Source organism: Gobio gobio (assembly GCF_949357685.1).
Source record: "Gobio gobio genome assembly, chromosome: 8".
Lineage (NCBI taxonomy): Eukaryota > Metazoa > Chordata > Actinopteri > Cypriniformes > Gobionidae > Gobio > Gobio gobio.
In genome coordinates, this window is record NC_137114.1 from 4,633,613 (window position 1) to 4,656,643 (window position 23,031).

A 23,031-nucleotide genomic window follows, 5' to 3' on the forward strand; every position below is an offset into this window, starting at 1 on the left:
CAGTTCTCATGCACTATGTGTGTGTGTTTATAGTTGAACGCAATCCCAGCTACCCCGAGAAAGAGATTCTAAAACTAATTAAAAACCTTTTCACAAGTCAACTGAAAACTGGAGGGGCATAAAGGAGGATCTTCACCCGTTAACTGAAACTTCAAGTATGACCAAACGTTAAACGTTGAATATTATGGGGGTCTCTCGTGAATTTTGATCTTCAGTTCCTTATTTTCTTCTTCTGGAACCAATTCGAACTCTCCTTTGCAGTGTTTTGGATTGTGTCCTGGTGGATGGCAACCAATTCATCGCGAATTTCCTCCAAGAATATTGATTCTGCCAGTAGCATGAGAAGAGAAACAGCCCCATACCATGATGCTTCCACCTCAGAGCGTCACTGTGGGGATGGTATTTATAGGGCCATTTCTCCTCCAAACATGGCATGTGGTAGTGTCACCAAAAGTTCGACCAGACTAAATTCTCCCAGTAATTCAGACCTTTCCAAATGTTGTGAGCTTCAACATGGCTTTTCTTCACTAATGGAGCTTTCTGTGGCGAGTGTGCATTAGGGTTGGGTACCGTTCACATTTTAACCGGTATCGGTCCCTGAAATTTGGTACTTTAGGGATGTTTCCCTCAATAACTGTGCAGAACCTGTAAGTCGTTTATAGAAGTGTGATTGACATTAAGCCAGAGCTGCCCTGCTCTCTGTCTGCCATTGTCTGTGATGTTTTACTGTAATATTTACTAATAAATAGTAGGCTACTGGATACTTAAAGGGTTAGTTCACCCAAAAATGTAAATTGTGTCATGAATGACTGAGCCTCATGTGGTTGGACACCCGTCAGACCTCCGTTCATCTTCAGACACAAATGAAGATATTTTAGTGTAAATCTGATGCTGAGAAAGGCTTCAGATCGGCCTCCATTGGCATTCAGTACATTTACACTCACAAGACCCATAAAAGGCACTTAAAACGTTGTTACAAAGTCCATCTCACCACAGTGGCTCTACAATAATTTTACGATGCGACGACAATAGTTTTTGTGCGCAAAAAAAAAAATCAAAATAACACCTTTATTCAACCTCTTCTTGTCTTCCGTGTGTGTCTCCACGACGCATGCGTGAGAATATGACGTAGCGCCGGCGTTCGGGAATCCATGAAATGCACACTTTAGCCCCATTTTGAGCACTACACCGAGACCTAAAGCACGATCAATGTAGAATTCAACAGCTGAGATACGCGCGTCTTCCTCTGCTCGTAAACAAATCTCTTCTGGGTCATGTGTCCGAACGCCGGATCTGCGTCATATTCTCACGCATGCGTCGTGGAGACACAGTGATGTATTTGTCAAGTTAGCCGAACTGTTATTTTGACGGGTTGCCATGAAGACCTTTGAGTTTCTGTGTGTTTATGATACAACGGTAGTTTTTCTCAAATAAGATGGTGAAATGCTCATAAAGTGGCTCTGGAGATGATGTTCGTGCGTTCATGTCCTCATGAGACGGTAGAGATGGAAACATGCGACCGTCACACGCGATTATAAGTGTGTGTGTGAGGTAAACCGTGCGTATACTGCATTCATTCACTCAGAGACATGCAGGATTCATATTTAAATGGTCTTTTTGCGGTTTAATATTCACAGACACTCGTCTATATCACCAGATGCGTTCTCAGGTGCCGAAATTTGATGTGAATTGGTACTCAGTAGTACTGATGTAATAAGGTCGGTGCTCTTAAAAGTGCAGAGTTCTGTACCCAACCCTAGTGTGCATGGAGGCGGTGGCGGTGGACTGCATTTCCAATTGTTTTCTCTGACTGTACTGTCCCTCCTGGACCTCTTTCTGAGTGGTCCTTGACTCTTGGGCTGCTCTTCTGAATCCCCGATCAGAAATCTTGCGAGGAGCTCTTTTGCATGGCCAGTGGATGGTGGAGTGATGTTGGAAAATGGGCCCAATGGTGCTGTTTTTAGCAGTAAGGAAATCCTTCTGTGACCAGTACCGTTGATATGTAGGGCATAGATCTAGTTGTGAGCGCTCTTTTCCTCTAGCCATCATGAGATGTTAATGTAGAAGTGTTTGTAATAGGGTTGAGGTCTGAGGAAACTCACCGGCCTGCTCGATGATCTGGCCCTGCAGTGTGACGACCCTCCAGCGCTTGTCCTTCTGGAAAGCCACTCGAGTGGCCTGCTCCAGGTCTTTGGCCACCAGCGTGTCCCTGAGGGCGAAGTAGAAGGCCGGCCGCATGTCCTCCTCCTTCACCCGCACCATGTCAAACAGACGAGGGATGTTCTCTGGGGTGGAGATGGAGCCCATGCTCTTCTGCCACACTTTCATCTGAACAACACCAAACATCAGACTTTCCTTCTAAACCTCATGACTAAAACATGCCACATGTCAACTTTCCCACCTTGTCCAGACCAATGAAAGTGGCCACGCCGATGTTCTGGGCCTTCAGAAACGTGACGCACTTCTGCGCCGTGTCAATGGTGTCCACTAAGATATTATCCAGGGAGCCACAGCTGGAGGAGATGGCCACATCATACTTCTCATCGATAGCTCCCAGATCCCCCTGTGGAGACAGAACCACGGACACCTTTACCCTCTGCTGCTCTTCCTCAAGGGGTGGCATTGGTCGTCTTCCCGGACTCCTACAAATTAAACTTCCTCCACCCCAGTAAAACCAATGCAATTTATTTTTCTTCAATAATATTTTTTCTTTTTTAATTTTGTATTTTGAGATGATTTGATGGTATTTTTTTATATTTATGCAATAATTATGGTCTACTTTTGCAATTGAAAATTATACAAAAATGTTTTATTTAATTATTGCAGTATTTCAGGTTAAAATAGAGACTAGGCCTTCAAAATATATATTTTTTGAAGGCAGATTAGCCCCTCTTTTGTTTATTTCAGAAATCATGCAACCATGTGTGTAACCACTAGAGGCCTCTATGGAGAATTCCCTAGATCTGTTTTAAACACATTTAATGATTTTTTTTTTTCATGGATTTGAATATATATGTAAAAAAAAAAATCTCAAAGAATATTTATTATAAAGTTTTAGATATTTTTTGTTGTTGTTAGAAATATATATTTTTTCTGTGAATTTGTGTTTTTGCAGATTTCCCATTCATTTCCTACGGTGGTCATTTTTGATCGAAGAGCACAAGTGGGAGTATTTTTTTTACGACCAATTAGCATGCTCGAATCATGACCCCAATGTTTTTGTGTTAACAAACCTAATGCTAGAAAAGTCACCAAGTTTCATATCATTCTGATGAAGCTGTGATTTAATAGCTGTTTCATAGGTTCAGTTTTTCATAGGTGTGTGTGAATGTCACACTCTTGATGTTTTAGAGTGTCACCCCTTCACTGCTGTGTACTTTTTTTTCAGCATTGTGGCCGATTTATAGACTGTACACAAATATTCTGTGAATTTTTGCCGATTTTCCCATTCATTTCCTATGTTCGCTCATTTATGACCGAAGACAATGAACGCTACTTTTTTTTTTTACGACCAATCAGCATGCTCGAATCATGAACCCAATTTTTTTGTGTGTTTTAACATACCTAATGCTAGAAAGTCACTGAGTTTCATATCATTCTGATAAAGCTGTGATTTTTAACATTTCAAAACAGAACATTTTGCGGTCAGAAAAGCCCGAAGAGCAGCAGAGGGTTAGCGGAGCATAAATGATGAGGTGAGCGTGAGGCGTACCAGCCGTCCCATGATGCCCGGGATCTTCCCCGAGCGCTTCTGCTGCATGAGGGCGTCCAGCACTTTGCTGCGGCTGCGGTTGCTGGACAGAGAGCTCTTGGCTTCAGCCACCTTCTGCCTCATATCACCAACCTGCGCCCGCTTCAGCCGGTCCTGCTCGGAGATCTGCTCCAGCTCCTGCTCGTCCTGCCACACAAACACACACACACAACTTCAGTTCACAACAACACAAACAACCTTCACTCTTCAGACAGAAGCTGCGCCCCGCTCTTCACCTTCTTGAGCTGCTCCTCACACTGGGGTATCTTGATGGGCAGGTCTTTGATGGCGGCTCTGCGCTCTCTCAGCGTGTCCACTGCCTCCTGCAGGGCGGTTTGGGCCTGGTGGAGCTGGCTCAGGGCGGTGTTGTGCTGGCTCAGGTAGATGTCCAGCTCCGACTGGGCCACGTCCATCCGAGAGCGCGTCTCGTTCACCGCCTTACTCAACTCCAGCAGCTCCTGCTCCTTCTTCTGCAGGAACCACACACACAAACAGTGAGACCTTTCACAACAGCGGCAAAAGATGCTGGAAAACTGAAGGATTGAACTGATCAGGACAAACGAGAGACTGAAGAACAACCATCACAACACACAGTTTACACAAAGTGTAAACTTTTGAACGAGTCATTTTAATAGAATATGTTGTCCACAGGACAAAAAGAAAATAGCAGAATGTATGCAAAATCTCTTATTCAGGACAGTGCTAAATAAAAACAATAACATGCATTTCGAATGATCTCTCTTATGGTGTTAAAATTATTCACAATTCATAGATTCTGCAAGGGGTTCACATACTTTTTCTTGAAACTGTATTGTCATAACTCTACTTCGAAGGCACAGCCATTGAGTTTCAACTAGAGGTCGACCGATAGTGGATTTTACCGATAACTAGGTTGGACCGCACTTGCCGAATAACAGATTAATCGACCGAGAGTTTTTACAATGGATACTGGATTAAAAAAAAAACATAAGTAAAACAGTGCTGAACTTTATAACAAGAAATAAAAAAAAACAGTACTGATTCATGAAAATGTGCTAAATTAAAAACATATAAATATGAATATTAAAATAAGAAGTTCTAACAGAAATTCTTCAGAAAATAATTTAAACATTATAATATTACAGGTCAAATTTGTTTCTTCATCTATAACCTAGAAACATGCATGTACATATCATAGGTAACACTAATAAAAAAACAGTCCTGCGATCTTTGTTAGGAACCATTTTCATTGGTGAAAGAGCAAAAACAGGCAATATTGTGTCTAAAATGTAATCCTCTTAATATTAAATAGTTCATTATTGAACAAAATCAAGATCACATTTGTAACCATGCTGATATTTGGAGAAAAACGTCACTCTTCTTGTGATATTGATTAGCAATAGAGCTCTGGAGGTTGACGTCACGCAGCCTAAACTCAATCAGGAGAGCGCTAGAGCAGCTGTAGCATTGGGATCTAGAAAATAATGTAAAACCGGACTGTTTAAACCTCACTATTTCAACATGATGGACAGCCGATGTGCGGCAGGATGCCAGAACAGGCGGGGGAAAGCACATGGGAAATCGTTTTATCACAGTAAGTTGTTGAAATGCTGTGAATTTCAGTTTATTCTTCATTCTTAACTACTCTTGCCTCAGGTAACTAATGATAAACATAAGTTCCCATTAAATACGATACTTAATCATGAATAACAGAAGTGCTTTTATATTAACTGTAGACTATTTGAAACTAAATTAAAGGGATAGTTCACCCAAAAACGAAAATCTGATGTTTTTTTGCTTTTTTCATGCAAAATTCTGGCTAGGTCATAGATATATACATAGATACCTCATTTGAGCGATCCACACCATGATCCACGCAGGCACTAATGAGGTATCTATGTATATATCTATGACCCGGCCAGAATTTTGACCTCACTCACGAGGAGTGATGGCAGTCTGGAGAGCTGAAGCGTTCGTCTGATATATTTGCATAAATACCGTTGGGTTTCTCTCAGGAACGGATGGTTTCGTGTCTTAAGACATCAATGTGTCGTCACGAGCCGTAGGGTTTAATTTGAAGTTGTCAGTCCATGTTTTTTTTACTCTAATAGAATTAGACTCCATTGACAAGCATTATATGAGTGACACACAGCAACGGTTGAGTTAAAAATCTTCATTTGTGTTCTACTGAAGAAACGAAGACACCGCCATCTTGGATGCCTTAGGGGTGAGCAGAAAAACATCACATTTTTGTTTTTGGGTGAACTATCCCTTTAAGGATAAATAAATAAATACTGAAACAAAAAAATAAGAAATGCCATTTGCTGATTATGACATGCACAGCATGGGCCGATGGGACAGATGCACACAGCGCTGCTGTTTTGGACGGGTTGGTGTTAACCGCATATAACGTTAATCCATTCACATGTTTTCTCTCTTAAAATGCAAGTGTGTGTATATGCAGCATTATCATATATGTGTGAAGAACTGAAGTCTGTCATGTAAAACTAGATGCAGTTCAGTCGGCCTGCTATTCTATCGATTAATGTTACTCCTGATCAGAGGCTTCCAGATTAGTTTATATGTAGATTTAGGCTTCAACTAAGTCTAATGGTGCAACGCAAAAATATTTAGTAGAGCATAAGTTGTAACTCATTGCCCATTTATGTCAAAACAAGGCTAGTTGGTGCAACAGGTGTGCTGACAGGAAAGCCATCGCTCCTTTATCCATACCCGTGAAACACACCCCAGGTTCATCATAGGGGATCTGTTATGATTAACCCTCTGGAGTCTGAGCTGTTCTGGGGCCCTTTAGAAGTTTTGACATGCTCTGACATTTGTGTTTTTTTCAGTTGCTTATAAACACATTAATGGCAAAAGTGTAATTACACTGTATTCAGCACAAACTGGGCTACCATAATATGTGAGCAGCATGTATGTACATGCTTGTATTTTTGAGAGAATAATGCATGCATGATTTAAAAAAAAAACTAAACAAAAAAGGCCTTAAAACACACAATATATGCATCCCAAGAGTTTTGACTAATGGGTGTATTTGCCTAGAATTTTTGCTTTAAACTGATGTGAATCATTGAGCCTACTCGTTCACATACAACAGTACACTGATTTAAAAAGCAGGGGGCATTATACGGATCTGCTACGTTTAATCTACTAAGTTTTGCTATAGGTCTAGGTCTCTTGAATGAAAGTGCGCAGTGAACTCTGCTGCTTTGCAACTCATGCTGGCGTCATTCATTTCATATTCACTCCCAGCTGTTCCTGCCTGCCAATATGGCGTTTTGTAAACAGAATGGGTCAGAGGTATTTATGCCCCTTATCTTGAATACTGAGGGCTTTCGAAATGGTTTTTAATAGACTAAACAAAGCACTCCAAATGCACTACTCTAACCTACTAGACCACGCCACAGTGTATGTGTGCAGAGCTCTCCAAGCGAATCTTCGTAAAGTGAGAGAACAGTTTGAGGCCGTTTACACAGGACATTCAGAAACCCGTGTGTACTGATGTTGTGCTGACGGACCTCTTTATCTTCCTGTAGGCCGCTGGTCTCCTCCTTCAGGCTCTCCATCACCTGCGCTAGCTTCTGCTCCTCCACCAGCTTCTTCTTCTCCAGCTGCTCCCTCTGAGCAGACGCCTCTGTGATGATCTTCTCACTGCTGGCAGGAACGCTCCTCACCTCCTCCAGCTGGACACAAACGCTCATGAACATCCAGAGACAGAGCTCCACCTGAGCAGCTACAGGGAAAGAGATCTCTCACCTTCTCCTTGTCTTTCGGAAGCTGTTTCTGCAGCTTCTTGGTTTTGCTCTTGGTGTGCTTGAGCTTCTCGCGCACCTCCACATCCTGCAGGTCCAGCTGGGTGAATTTCTCCTTCTGACTCTCGATGTACTTGGTCAGCTTGGTCAATTTCCTTTGGGGGGGAAAACAACATTAGCATGTACACCAGCTGCTCGCGTAATCATCTGCTTAAGACTCATTATCAGTAGTTTTCAGCGGGATGGAAAGGTTTCTCACTTCTCCACACCCTTCAGCTCCTCATTCTTGGTCTTCATTTCCTGTGTCAGCTGGCTGCTCTTGTCACTCAGCTCCTTGGTGTCCTCCTGAATCTGCTGTTTCTCAGCTTCTTTCACTGACGCCCGCTTCTGTAGGTCTTGCCTGTAGAAACACAAACATCTGAGTGACCAAACGCTTCTGCAGGAAACCCAACACCATTCTTGAGGTTTCACAAACAGTGTGAAGGATTTTGGACCTTGGGTACAAACGCGTTGAGAATTAGGCTTATTAGAGTTATCGTGAGAAGTTCTCCTGTGCGTACAAAATACGAAATAATCCACGCAATTATTAGTGAATGAGACCCAGTGTCTTTTTAATTGGGTCATTGAATCATTCACTCAACTGATTTGCTTAAAAAAAAGAAAGAAAGGGGATTAATTTAGAAATGAAGATGCAACATTTCTGCTGCGACTTTGACTGGGAGTTACAGATGCTTTGCAACAGTTATTTGTACACATTTTTACGTTTATTATCCAACTGCAGGATGGACTAGGTAATGAACGGTGATGAATCTGTGTCAGAGTTGCTCATGTGTTGGTCTTCAGGGGTGTGTCTCTTACACATAGAACTGGCAGAGGAGGTTCCTCTTCTTGAAGATGTCATTCTCTAAGGTCAGGAACTCCACGGCTTTATTCTTCTCTCCCTCCAGAGCGCTCTTCTCCTTCTCCACCAGCTTCACTCGATTCAGCTGCACACACACAGATAATACAACTGACACATTTGACCAATCACAGCTCAACAGGAGCGTCACATCTGCTGACATAAGCGGGGATATGCAGCTTCAAAAAAGGGGGGAAAGCTCATATCAAAAGGAATTGCTGGAGGTGATTTTCCTTCATTCAGGGGAACCGTCATTTTGTCCATAAAGTAATTTTTGGTGCTTACATTTTTCCCAAGGTGCACCTGTGCTCCTAAGTTGAAAAAGTGCATTTAGAAACTTTAGGGGCGCAACTATTCCTGCATTAATAAAACTAGTGCTGCACGATTAATCGAAATGGAATTGTGATTTGTCTGATGTGCGATTATGAAAGTGTAAAGGCTGTGATTATGAAGAGTGGCTCTGTGTTCAGCAGTAAACGCTGCTCTCTGAAAGACTGCCAGTTTGAGTCGCTCATAACACAATGACGTTTGCAGGACATCAGACGCATATGACTTCTGTCTGAGGTGTGTGTGGTGTTTCTGCTCGAGGTGTGTGTGGCGTTTCTGCTCGAGGTGTGTGTGGCGTTTCTGCTCGAGGTGTGTGTGGTGTTTCTGCTCGAGGTGTGTGTGGTGTTTCTGCTCGAGGTGTGTGTGGTGTTTCTCCGTCCTATTTTGGGTAAAAAACAAAACACGGAAAAATAATACTTCTCTAAATAAAATGTCTATGACAATCCATATGTTTTTCTCCCGTGTACAGGAGTTTTCCCCACAGTGGATTCATAAGAGGCTCATTTTTCATACTCAAGACATTGACTCCTCCTTGATTTTACATGCCTCCTGACAACAATTAAGAAATTGATAAAGATTTTAATAATAATAATAATAATATATTTGATAATAAATCCTTTGACATTTCTAGTGATTTTAGTCATAGGCTGCCTGCATGTTAACAGGTAACCCTGCAGTTTTTTGAAAAAATATTATTATATTGTTATATTTATTCTTAAATACTAATAATGAAAATGTTATAGTAGATATATTTATTTTGTTCAATAAATAATCGATATAGATATATATATTTTATTAGCAACAATAATCATTATTAATTAGTCATGATATACAAGTACAAAATGTTATGATATATACACACACTTTTTATGTAAAGCTTTATGTACTTTTTTTTTACTTTTTGTAAAAAAAAAAAATTGCTTTCATAAATAAAAAACGCAAATCAATATTTTAACCAGAATAATCTTAATTAGATATTTTCCCCAAATCGTGCAGCCCTACACAAAACAACACAGCCAAACTAGTGTTATTTTAGTATAATTGAGATACAGAAGCTACAATAGTTTACTTTGTATTAAATTTAATTTAGTTTGTGTAACCAAATGATATTCGGCACTCTTATTTTGAAATGTCTGTGTTTTATTATTGCAGGAACTCAGATGAGGGGGATTAAACATGCGTTCTTACAACCGTACACAGCATAAACAGGCATGGATCAGCATTAGTTCGTAAGCATGGGCTTGGCATAAACGTGTGTGAGCGCTCAGGCTTCGAGACGCTCACATCTATTGAATGAAATCACAGCCTTTTGAAGTTTAATCACCACATCAGGCATATCGCCCACAAATAAGACGCCTTAAAATGATCATTAAGATGCTCGTTATACCATTTAAGGTATTGAAGACTTAACTGATCAACAGGGGGGTTTTTTTATTCGCACAAGCTTTTATTCATACATTTTTAGACGCAAGTGCGAGTGAAATGGTCTAGCCCTGCAAAAACGGTTTAAATGTGTGAAGTGTAAAGTGAATGTTTCTGCTGCTCATGATCACATGACTGCGGTACCTTCTCTCCTCGCTGCTCGTTCAGCAGCTCCACCCGCCGGCACAGGATGTTGATGGGCTCTTTGAGACGGCAGGAGCCGATGATGTCCTCCAGGTACTCCAGCATGCCTTCATCATGCTCCGTCTGTCCTTTGGGCTTCATCATGGCGATCTGCTCCACCTCACCCTGACAATGACACGACACAACCACACTTACACAAACATACTGACCACGCAAAGAAGAAGAAGTGATGCAAAAACACTTAGGATGTTGCTTTCTGTTAGCCATTCACCAACCATTACTGCACTGCAATTGACCATTCACCAACAAGCCTTCAACGCAAACACTGGAAATATCCATCTCTCCTGGTTTGATTTGGTATTAACATCATAATGTGAACACATAGTCAAGACCAATATAGTCAAGCCGATAGATAATGTAATATTTCCTTCAGCTGAGACACTTCAGACGCGCCGTCCGCCATGATTAGGGTTTGAATTGCTCGAAATATGATTGGAATCGCTTCGAAAAGGCAAAATGCAGTCATGTGTAACATGTGCAAGTCTAACATATAAGCTACATAAACTAACGAGAACACGGCTGTAGAAGAGCGTTGAGTTGTTTCACCAAGTCAAATTTAAGACTCTTTTAGTCATTTTTAAAGACCATTCTGAATTAAATGTAAGACCTATAAAGGAAATGCAGTCACAAAATTACTTGCAAAGTAATTTTATTTATTCAAATTGAAGAAATCGATAAACTTGCACTTCCCCATAGCTCAATCCCACCAGGATATTTTTGGGGTGATTTTTGAGATCAAAATGACTGGATTTGTGGTGGTAATTTTTTTAGGATACCAAATTTACTGTATTATGTTAGATTTACAATAGTCACACATGACAATAGAATAAACAAAATGCATAAATCTTGTTCATTTTGGTCTCTTGCCATTATTTTGCGGTGAAATTACGAATTATGCAGGATCTCAAAAAATGCATTGTTGATTTTTTTATTGTATTTAGTAATCACTGAGATGCGAAAACTGGAGGACTATTATCTGAAGAATAACATCAGTTTGATGCGTCTGCGGTAGAGACTCCCGCCAATAACATGAAAGCTGATCGGCTGCAATATAAGATGCATGCTGGTCTCATTTGTAGCTGTTATACAGCAAATTATATTTGGACTAGCGAAAGAAAGAACTACAACACCTGGAATAAAATAAAAATAAAAATAAAAAAAACACATTCTAGAGCTGCGGGAGCATTTCAATGAGCATTAGAGGTAGCGTTACATGGACGTAGGAAAATTAAAACCTGTTTAAAATTATTTATGACCTAGAACTCAATACTTCAGAGAATTTAAGAGTTTTTAAGGCCTAAAATTTAGATTTTGAAATTCTAGGCTTTTTTAGACCCTGCGGAAACCCTGAGTGTGTTTGCTGAGGGAAGAGTTACACGTTACGCCTTCATGACCAGCACAGTCAAGTTCACTCGTGCATTTGTGTCATCTCAAGCATAGTCGTAATATTAAGCTCATGGTTAAAGGTTACATACGGTGGCCATGCTGGAGCATCTGATCATCCGCCAGCGAGTGAACGCCACTATGAACACGACTTCACCAGACTAATGAAGAGATGAATACAGCGCTTTCATTCCCAACACACCCTCATGCACGGCTGTTTTATTCCATCCATGTAAAGTTACGTCTTTACTGGGACAGGGCTTGATGGATTACGTGACTGTCTCTGTTTTTAGCGCTACACAAGCGTTTATGAAACATCTCATTAGTTCATTAGCGGTTATGTTAAGCTAAATAAAGTTGATGTTATTTTACCTGTGCAGACCGTTGTTGCCTGATCTCCCCTCAGCATTGATGAGGAAAGTGTGCAATGACAGCCAATATTACACGACCCATACCAGATTATGGGAAAATGCTTGAATATGGGGGAAAAGACAGATCGGTCGAGCTCTACTCCTGTGTTTCAAGCTGTGTGTGTTGAAGGATAGCGCGGATATTACGTCATTGACAGGCAAACAAGGACAAGGGAACTTTTGGGATAGGGCAAGTACACAACTGCATGAAACACATCACACTGTACAAGCGGTTTTCGGATATTCAATAACAAAAATCCTACATATTGTGCCTTTAACAGTGCCAAAAGCATGCGAGAGCTGATAGTTCTGGCCCAGGATGATGGCACTAAAGTGAATAATGACCAAGTGAAGGCTCGCTCCCGCCTCACTGAAGCAGCACACATAATATTGGGGTTGGCCTTGACTTTAACACACCAATATTTACGTGCTGCTAAAGCGAGGAAGGAAGAGTGGACCGGTGTTGACCCTTTGACCTTCTTGGACAGCCTATGTTTTCAAACTTGAGGCCCTTAAAACTCTAGAGCAGCGAATGATGGCTTGCACCTTCCCTCGTGTTGAAAACCATGCCGCGCTGCTATAGCAGTCCAAGGTTCAAGCCTCTCCAGAAACCCCAGAGGCCGGCCCAACACACACTAGCCCATGGAGAGAGGGTTAATGGAGGTTACCTGTAGGATGAGGAAGCGGTTGTGGTCCAGATCGATGCCGTGGCTGCGCAGTAACGCTCCCACATCTTTGAAGGTGGCCTTCTTGCTGTTGATGTGGTAGGCAGAGGAATTGTCTTTTCCAGCCGTTCTGGAAACGTAGAAGGAGCTGCTGGGGATCACATCGTAGTCGTCTCCTTCCTGAACACACAAATACAGCAGAATACAGCGGATATAGCAATCTTACTAGATGGCTTTTTGCCTTTGATCTATGGGATTCCAAAGAGGACAATTATAAATACGTAAATATACAAAGAAATGTAAAAAAAAGGCAAAATAAATGAGTATTTCCACATGTATAATTGTATTTATTTCTACATTTCTTTGTCTGTATGCTAATGAGGGGGCGTGTTTTACCTTTTAGCTCAGAGTGGCAGAGCTGAAGCTTTGAGACCAGTGTGACCAAACCCAACACAAGCCAGATGTCGCACAGGGAATGACTGACTTATATATCCAAAATCATACATCACGGTTTAAGTTATTAACCCTCTGGGGTTCTGCATTTATGGGTCACACTCAGGACCTTCGGCTCAAAAATGAACCGGAGGGCGGGATTAAGATGAAAAAGATTTAAGTAAAATCAATGAAATATATTTTTGTTCAATAATATTTCTCTTCTTTTTTGGTGTGTTGTGATCATTATGATTTATAATTCATTTTTATGCAATAATTATGACCCACTTTTTCCCATTGAATATAATAAAAATTATATATATATAATTTTTGTAAAAAAAAAAAAAATTAAAGCTGCATTTCATTTTAGAGTCAAGCCTAGGCCTCATGAAAGCAATTTTTTAATGAGATAATTTAAGTGCCATGGACACATTGAGCATTTTTATCATGCAATAGCACATTTTTAGCACTATAGTGGATCTTGCGGTTTATAAAAAAAAAATCAAAAAATCGTAGCTTCATCGGAATGAGCCGAAACTTGGTGACTTTATTGGTACTTGGTATATGAACATCCAATACAATTGGGGACAGGATTTGAAAAGTCTAAGTGGTCGTAAAAAAAAAAAAAAAAAGTCACTCACAAAATGACCCCCATAGGAAATGAATGGGAAATTGGCAAAATATGAAAATATAGTTTTTTTGTGCATACAATCTACAAATCAGCAGGATGCAGAAAACAAGGACTCAACAGTGAAGATCTCTAAAACATCAAGAGTGCAAAACAGACACACAAAAAAAAAAAACAACACACACACACACACACACAAAAACACACGTACAGCACACACTTATACACACAAAAACACACGCACACACAAATGAACACGTGCCATTTCAAAAGCTAATTGTGTTTTTGTATGAGTTTTTTTGTCTGTTTTGTTGGGTGTTCATATACCAAGTACCAATAAAGTCACCAAGTTACGGACCATTCTGATGAAGCTACGATTTTTAACATTTTATTATAAAACGCTTTAGGTCATTTTTGACCCGAAGTACCCCAGAGGGTTAATCTCCCCTTAACTGTATGCATGTAGGGTTAACACACATACAGTAGGCCTACTCTTTATTCCAAACATGGCCGTAAAAAACAACATCTGGTCGATTTCTAAAAAGTCTTGGCACACGTGAACAGAAACCGCATCTTGATAACAGACATAATTATCGGATCGTTCTGAATTAACCAAATTCCTTCTAGAACCGAGAACAGAATCGCTGTCTCGCAGACTCACAGCCCTAGCGAGTGCTGGAACGTTTAATTGTGCTGATGTGAAGCCATCAGATTCTGAAACCGTCGCTCAGAAAGCTTTAAAATGGCTGACTTGATCTCATCAGTGTGGATTAATTGACTCAACCCCGATGCGTAAGGTTTTAGATGTGTGCAGGAACTATAATGAGTCCTCCTGTGGCCTTCAGCAGAGGTGGCTCACCTTATCCACGATCTTCTGGAAGTGCACCTCTACAGTGCAGCTCTGGATGTGCGGGTGCTCGTCCGAGCTGTGGATCAGCACCGACAGCTTCTTCGAGCGGATCTTCTGCGCCCTGTACCCGAACACAAACAGCATGGAGTCGATCACGTTGGACTTGCCACTGCCGTTGGGGCCGATGATGCAGGAGAAGCGCTGATGAGAGAAAGGTGCAGACAGAATATAAGGGTGAGATACAACCTATAAACTGCTCTTACACTAATGCTATAGCGTTAGTGAAGCGAAGAGAGAACAGAGCGAGAGATTTAAATGATTGAAATCTGGCAACCGCAAGCATGAACTCTCGAATGCACCTCTTCCTCCAACAACAAAACCAAAGTGATTTTGGTCAAGTTTTTATTTTTTAAACTACATTTGAATCTTGTCCTTTTTGTTAGAGTAGAGTAGAGTAGTACGTGTTAACTTCTTTAACGGAAACATTTTCGTTGGACGGCCTTTTTCCCATGACACAAACATCCTTAAACTATATCTATATGCAAGATCATTGACAACAAAAAGGACAAGATTCAAATGTAGTTTAAAAAATAAAAACTTGACCAAAATCACTTTGGTTTTGTTGTTGGAGGAAGAGGTGCATTCGAGAGTTCATGCTTGCGGTTGCCAGATTTCAATCATTTAAATCTCTCGCTCACTCGGAAAACACCAATAAAGAAATACTAATCTCCATATTTGAGATGTTCTGCTTAAAGGTCCCATGGCATGACATTTTCATTTTATGAGGTATTTCAACATTAATATGAGTTCCCCTAGCCTGAATATTGTCCCCAAGTGGATAGAAATGTTGATCGGTGTAAACCCGAGTTGTGGCTGTCTTTCTCTGCCTTTGAGAAAATGACAGGCTAGACTAGCCAATCCTGAAGTCTCCTGCTTTGACGTCCAAGCAGGAACGGTTTCCTCCCTTTCCTCCGCCCAGAGAATCTGGCACGCCCATGCAAACGCTATATTTGTCCTGGAGAGATCATTGCTTGTGAACGAGTGAATGCTGGCAGTTTCTCAGTGTTTGGATGTACAAATGAAAACAGAAGTCTTTCTTCAGTTCCTTCTGATCTGTGATCATTGATTTCTGATGTGTAGCTAATTATTTATTATTCGTGCAATTATTTATTATACCCGACAGAAAGGTGTTTTCGTGTTTTCTATCTTGTGAGTCAGTGTTTTTGTACGTCCTCGTCGCGTCTATCTGTTCTAAAATGTGCATACAGTATTTTCTGCTCAACATCAGCAGTCACATCTTTAGAGATAAACCTCACGCACCCCGAGGCTCAGCCTTCAGCATCCCCGACCCCCAGTACTCCATCTGGCCCACAGCGGAGGCACCAAACGCGGCGTGAGATTAAGCAGAAGCGGGGTAAGCGTGAGGGTATCCGGCTAGGCTAGCCAGCTTTCCCCACAATAAACTGGATTACATTTGATTACTGCTGTTGTGTCTTTGTTTGCGCTGTGTAACGTTACTCAATGCGCGTCACTGACGCTATTCATATTATTGGAACATATCTAGAAATAATGCTATACTCAACACTTACTAACTCGTTCATCTCGCTGTAATGGTACATTGCATGTGTTACAAAGTTGGTAGAATAATGATGAAGACGGACTCGGTGTGACTGGGACTCGTGTTTATTCAGAACTCTCAGATACAAACTCAATAAACTCGCGCTGACTGACAGCGCTCTCATAACTCAGTAGTTACTATAAATAACTTTGTTAGCAATCGCTCCGTCTCCGTGATGTCCGGTTCGCGAACGAATCATTCTTTTGAATCGGTTCTTTTTAGTGAACCGAACCAGTTCACCAAATCGGACTGAATCGTAAACGGTTCGCGTCTCGAGTCAGCGCTGATCCATAATTTACTAAAGTTACTAACTTTCTGACATGAGTGACAGCCCCTCCGACTAGAAATAAACTAATAACCTGAAGTATATTCTAGTAACAACAGTTCACCCTGAACTGAGACATGCTGAGAGAACTGATGAGAAGTGAACACAGGTCCATCCGTCTCTGGCAGACTCGTGCCTGCTCGTGCCCCGTTAAACCACGCCCATTTGCTCATTTAAAATGCAAAGATGTCAGCCAATCACAACAGTGGGCGTTTTTACTGAAGTCTCACAGCAGACACGCCTCTTGAAGCAGGGCATTCAGCCACAGGGCAAACAGCAGTATAGAAAAAATGCCTTTTATTTCTAAATTATGACATTTTATGATGTAAAAGTCATACTAACAATATAATTGCACCTCAGTTAACACTATAAAATAATAGAAAAATGCCATGCCATGGGACCTTTAACCCTTAATCGGCCCTTGGGCTCCAGCTGACCCCACTGGACTTTTCCTCCATTTTTTAAAAGTGTTCCCTTCATCTCAGGGCCATGAGACTCGGTGACTTTTCCTAAATAATCTAAACATGCACAAAAAAAAAAAAATCTGGGCTTGATTTGGTTGTTCTAAAGGTGTGTAAAAATGTTTTTACCGTTTAAGTCCCTCAGGGTCAGATTGACCACACACTGAAAATGAATGGGAAAGTGTAAAAAAAAAACTTCACTTTTGTCAATTTTTTTTTACTAAATCCAGTATAAATCTGAAAATGTCCACATTTATATCAAGGTCTGGTCCTAGAGCATAAACACAAAGTGGAACAAACTTTCTGTCACACACACACACACACACACACACACACACACACACACACACACACACACACACACACACACACACACACACACACACACACACACACACACACACACACACACACACACACACACACACACACACACACACACACACACACACACACACACACACACACACACACACACACACACACACACACACACACACACACACACACACACACACACACACACACACACACACACACACACACACACACACACACACACACACACACACACACACACACACACACACACACACACACACACACACACCTTTTTATAGAAACTGGCAAATAAAATCAACAAAACTGGCATAAACCTGAAAAAATTCCATACATAAATGAAGGACAAATACTAGAGCACAAATGCAACATGGAACAATCATGAGAAAGAGAGAGAAAAGGGCAAATAAAAGAAAGATGAACGGCAGCTTAACTTTTGCATAACTTCCCTATGGACCTCTAGTGGATAATGTGGTCATTGCACTCTCTCTCTCTTTCTCTTTAACTATAATTCCTAAAGTTTTTCCACAAACCTACAGATGGCGGTATTCTATCCCTAACACAGAGCAATGTCCAAAAACTATTTATATTTATTTAACATCATCATTCAAGTGATTTTTTCATTAAAAAAATATTTTTAATGAGCCAATTTATGACATAGTTAAGCATTTGTGCAGTAAATGGGTAAAAAACTACCAAATACCCACAAAAACACAGCATAAATGTATAGTTGAGAAGTAAATTAAAAAAATGATTTATAGTTTTCCATGTAAAAAATGTATATTTCCTTATGCAATCGCTCTGTAAAAGTTTGGGGTCTATCTGAGGCCAAGGGACTCAGACGTAAACCCTGAGGGCCGATTAAGGGTTAAAGTGTCATGAAGTCGGTCTGTGTTCTCTCTCGACCCACTCAAGCATGAGCTCTGGACTATCTGACTGTGTTAACACAACCTCTGTGTGACAACAGGCTTTTTTGCTGTTGTTTTAATAGAAACACATTAAAGTTATGTGGAATTTCACTGTTTTAAATTTCTCGAGAAGTTTCTTATTTTTAATTAGGCCTAGATGATTAACAGCAGCTGCTGTAGCGATTCTGTGTGCTTTTGAATGTAACCAATTATCGAGACATTCAAAGTGGAGGCGAGGATTTTAAGTTGTTACAGTTGTTTTCAGTTTTGTCTAGTCATTGAGCATTGTTGACACGCTTCAGGGTCTCTATAATTGATGCTATAATTTAGGGCTGGGTAAATAAAATATATAGATTTCTCAATTTTAAGAGATTCTCATTTTTACAAACCGATATGGATTCTCAAAGCAAAAGAATTGATTGCTCCATCCTGTTTTCAGTTGATGAATGAACGGGACATTGTAGCTCCTCCCATCCAATAAAGCACAATAATCTGTGAGCTACTATTGATATGAAACGGTCTCGGATTTCAAATTACGCCCATTTTATTATGAAATCCAAAAACATAAACTGCTGTCCTCGTGATCTGCTGGCCCAGGTGTTCCCCCGCCTCAGACACAGACACATGACCTGAGGAGCAGGGTCAGTACCTTATGGAAGGGGCCCAGAATCTGCTCTCCAGCGTAGGACTTGAAGTTCCTGTTGACGATGTGAGTGATCATGAGGCGAGGGAGGAGCCCCGGGCTCAGAGCTCATGGCTGGGGGCGGCGGGGGGGCGATGCTGCCCAGGATCTCCTCCAGGCTCCGGTTATCCTGCACCTCGGCCAACTCACCCGCATCTACAGCAACAGTCAAGAAACAAACATCGGAAACAATCACAACAAAATAAAAGGGTTATACATGCAGCATTCATACAGCTCTACTAGGGATGCACAATATTATCGGCACGACATCGGAATCGGCCGATAAATGCATAACATAAAAATCGGCAGATATGCAAATGATGCCGATATGATAAATGTGTTGATAAGTGCCTGCAATAAATAATGAAGAGCACTGCAGGATTTCTTGTAAAAAGATTTAAAAATGAAAGAAAAGACGAGTCGGCTGTTTTTTCCTATTGTACGTTCTAATGTAAAATGTTTGTTATTTTAGCATAGGCTATAGATTATGCTTGTGTGACCAACGCATTATATTTGTAAAGTATGTATATAAAGTATAAATATAAAGTAATGAATTGAATAAAACGTTGTTTAAATGTAGTGCGTCTACTCTCTCCCCTCAGAATGTTGACATCCTACACTTTATTATTTGTTTATTTGTCATTATAAGCTCAGGACCATTTCTACATCTCAGGTTGTTTCACTTTAACAACTGAGTAACATTTGATTTATTCAGCTGAAAAGACACCAAAAGTTGAGTAATAAATGGAGAGCAAATAAAATGGTCTCCTCCCCCTTTTGTCTGATCCAATCCGTGAGTTGTGTGATCCGTTACAACACTCAGGGTTCTGGCAGGTCAAATTTAAGACCTTTTAAACACATTTGAAGACCATACAGATTGAAATTTAAGACCTATACGAGGCATTACCAAAATTAATTTAAAACAAAGAAATGAAAAGAAAAATCATTTGATTTCAATGAATTCAGGCATTAGTTTAATCTCCAGATAAAGCCTGGCATTAGTAACCCTCCACCGCAGAATGAAAACAGCCTAAAACAAACCTGAAGAGAAAACAGACGAGCACAATAACTCTGTCCAAACCCTTGACAACATATTTTCATATTTGTTGTCGGACAATAAATGTGCCATATGACGAAGTATACTCTTATGAAAGTGGGTCAAATATAGGCTAATATGCTTTTGTTTTTAGTTTAGTGAATTTAAAAACTCATATTTTAGATCGTAAACCCCTTTTTGCACAAAGCATACATCACACTCACTGTATTTGCCTTCAATATCAACTCTTAAATCATTTATAATACGAGCTCTTATCCTTCATTATGACAAATGCGCTCGTCACCAGAGAAGAAAAACACATTATTACAGCCATTGCAATGTTTTGCTTAACTATTTGAAATTTACAATATTGGCCAAAGACAAAGTGAACATGAAAAAGTGACTTTTGTTTCTCGTTTTCCAGGAGTGGATAAAGTGTCATCAATGAGCGAAGGGACTGAACAAAAGAGCACGCGCACACTTGACGAAAACAAAGCTCAGACCGGGCGCGCGCCCGAGAGAACTTTCTTACCGTGCGCGAGGGCCGGCGGTGGGTCGCTCTTCGCGGCCGCGCTCACGGCATCATCGTCGGACTCGTCCCGCGCCTCCGCCGCTCTCCGGGCCGCCGTCGAGCTCTTGCTGGTTTTCGCTGGCATGATCCGCGGCACCTGGAGAGCACACATGAACACCGGGTCAAGCGCGCTCCCGCGGAACCGCCTTGGTCCACACTCGTCATCTCTCGGTTAAAACACACCACCGAGAGAATGACAGACAACACAGTTCAAGAGTCACAACCGCTTGAGGAAGAGTGTTTTCGCGCTCACACACACACACACAGTGCCGTGCTCGTGCATGACAACACTGAGCACGTCACGAGCGCCGCTGACAGCTCGAGCACACCGAACGCGCACAAAACAACCGTAAACAAGGCAGAAACACCGGGTCTTCACCGGCGGAGGGCACTTGTTAGGCACACTAGCGAGTGTTCACTGTCTCTTGCTCGCTTTCGGACACTTTTTAACACACAAACCCATAACAATAAGAGCAGAATATCAAAGAGCTTCACTGTTAACCGTCCCGTTTGCTCACGAGAGCATATAAACGCGTTCACTTCACTCGACGATCCGCCATTAATGTCATCGCTTACCTCAGACTCGTCGATGTTAGTCCGAGTTTGAGTTCCTCCGAGGCGGATTCGCAGATATTGAGAGTTCCGGAGTAAACCGAGGGAAAGTCTGCGCTCGTTCGCTTCCCCGTGCTGAAATCTCACTCGTAAATGGCGCGTAAACCGAGCGCACGAACCCGAGTCCGTTGTGACCCGCGCAGTGCTTCATGGGAACACAGCCGCCCTCCGCGCGTCACGTGACCGGGCAGATTTCTTTATTTTTATTTTATTTAACTATTTTTTTTAGCTCACTGAACACGTAAAAACAGTCGAATCAATGGAAATGTATTTAAAAACAGTATCAATTAAGTTTCAAAAGAAAAGAGAGGTCATACCGTTACAGAAAAATAGCTTTCCCCCCCCTCCAGTCAATAAATAATTTAGCAAATATTAAATAAATGACACTGAGAATAAAAAACGGAGAGAGGATTAATAAAATAAAAAATATTTAATAATGTGCACCGCTACGTCTCGCGAGAAGCGAAGTCTCGCGAGTTGCGTTGTTTTAACGTCAGTACACTTCCTAGTGATCTTCAGGGAAAGAAACCCTGTAACTCAACACATAGGAGGAATATTGGGAGATCATGTGGACGACTAGTGTTTACTCAGAAGTGTTCTTTCTCAACATAGTCAGCATCAAGACCACTTCAGGCTTTTAAAGGGATTTTTGTCAGAAGTAGCGACGCGTTTCCGTGGCAACGGCGCCTTCAGCCAGGTAAACATCCTTCATGACCGCTGCTGTGTTTATGATAGATGTCGGATGAGTGGGTTTCATCGGTTCTTCTTATACACAGGGGACTATATCACACTTAAAGCAGCAGAGAGACGCTGAAGATGCGCCTGAAAACATCCCTGCTGAAGGAACCCAAACATATCCTTTACATTCACTGTCACACATTATACAGCCTGTAGAGAACGTCATGTCCGTCCAGAGCTTCCTCTGACTACAGATCTTATTTTGCTGTGATGATGATGTTAGTTACGAAAACATTTAACAATTTGGTTATTTTATGAATTTCCAGGGTCTCCTGGAAATGTGACCAACTTTTGTGCTGTAAAAATAAGACAAATAAAATCATAAAAGTGCATCTCTCCATCATAAAAGTGCTAATTTGGGTAACATGTAAGTATCTTCTGTTGCTTCTGAAGGGCAGAACTAAATGAAAAAATATAGATATTTTAAACAAAATAAGAAACATTTGGACATTTTCATCCTGCTGTTCAAAAGTGTCCACCCCTGGCTCTAATGTGTTGTGTTTCCTCCTGGAGCAGTGAATGTGTGAAGCTGTTGTAGTAGTTGTGTTTGAGTCCCTCAGTCATCCTCAGTGTGAAAGATGGATCTCAGAATCACACACACATATATATACATATAGAATTTTTTGTTTTTTATTAAAGCTGTATTTCATTTTAGAGTCAAGTCTAGGCCTCATGAAAGCAATTTTTTAAATGAGATAATTTAAGTGCCACGGACACATTGAGCATTTTTATCACGCAATAGCACATTTTTAGCACTATAGTGGATCTTGCGGTTTATAATAAAACAATTTAAAAATCGTAGCTTCATCGGAATGAGCCGAAACTTTGTGACTTTATTGGTACTTGGTATATGAACACCCAATACAATTGGGGACATGGTTTGAAAAGTCTAAGTGGTCGTAAAAAAAAAAATAGTCACACTCAGGACCTTCAGGTCAAAAATCACCCCCATAGGAAATGAATGGGAAATGAGCAAACACATGAAAATATAGTTTTTTTCTGCATACAATCTACAAATC

General features: G+C 40.9%; 2 protein-coding genes across 5 annotated transcripts in view; one reads left to right on the forward strand and one right to left on the reverse strand.

Moving 5' to 3' along the window:
* The window catches only part of smc4 (structural maintenance of chromosomes 4), a 34,950-nt gene extending 13,599 nt beyond the window's left edge, over window positions 1-21,351 (reverse strand). Inside the window, 15 exon segments of the mRNA XM_079823235.1 lie at window positions 2,103-2,328; window positions 2,402-2,563; window positions 3,713-3,898; window positions 3,988-4,221; window positions 7,270-7,434; window positions 7,508-7,658; window positions 7,763-7,903; window positions 8,362-8,489; window positions 10,295-10,459; window positions 12,816-12,992; window positions 14,732-14,923; window positions 19,023-19,103; window positions 19,105-19,211; window positions 20,624-20,759; window positions 21,239-21,351. Coding sequence (XP_079679361.1) covers window positions 2,103-2,328; window positions 2,402-2,563; window positions 3,713-3,898; window positions 3,988-4,221; window positions 7,270-7,434; window positions 7,508-7,658; window positions 7,763-7,903; window positions 8,362-8,489; window positions 10,295-10,459; window positions 12,816-12,992; window positions 14,732-14,923; window positions 19,023-19,103; window positions 19,105-19,211; window positions 20,624-20,747 — 2,239 coding nt within the window. The 5' untranslated portion in view covers window positions 20,748-20,759; window positions 21,239-21,351.
* A 382-nt stretch (window positions 21,352-21,733) lies between these two features.
* Window positions 21,734-23,031, forward strand: part of ift80 (intraflagellar transport 80 homolog (Chlamydomonas)) — a 44,059-nt gene continuing 42,761 nt past the window's right edge. Inside the window, exons 1-2 of one of the 4 annotated variants that reach the window (XM_079823780.1) lie at window positions 21,734-21,971; window positions 22,051-22,127. In XM_079823780.1, coding sequence (XP_079679906.1) covers window positions 22,091-22,127 — 37 coding nt within the window. In that variant the 5' untranslated portion in view covers window positions 21,734-21,971; window positions 22,051-22,090. Of the gene's footprint in view, window positions 21,972-22,050; window positions 22,380-23,031 lie in introns of all 4 variants that reach the window. The other 3 variants (XM_079823778.1, XM_079823781.1, XM_079823779.1) reach the window with 3 other exon arrangements.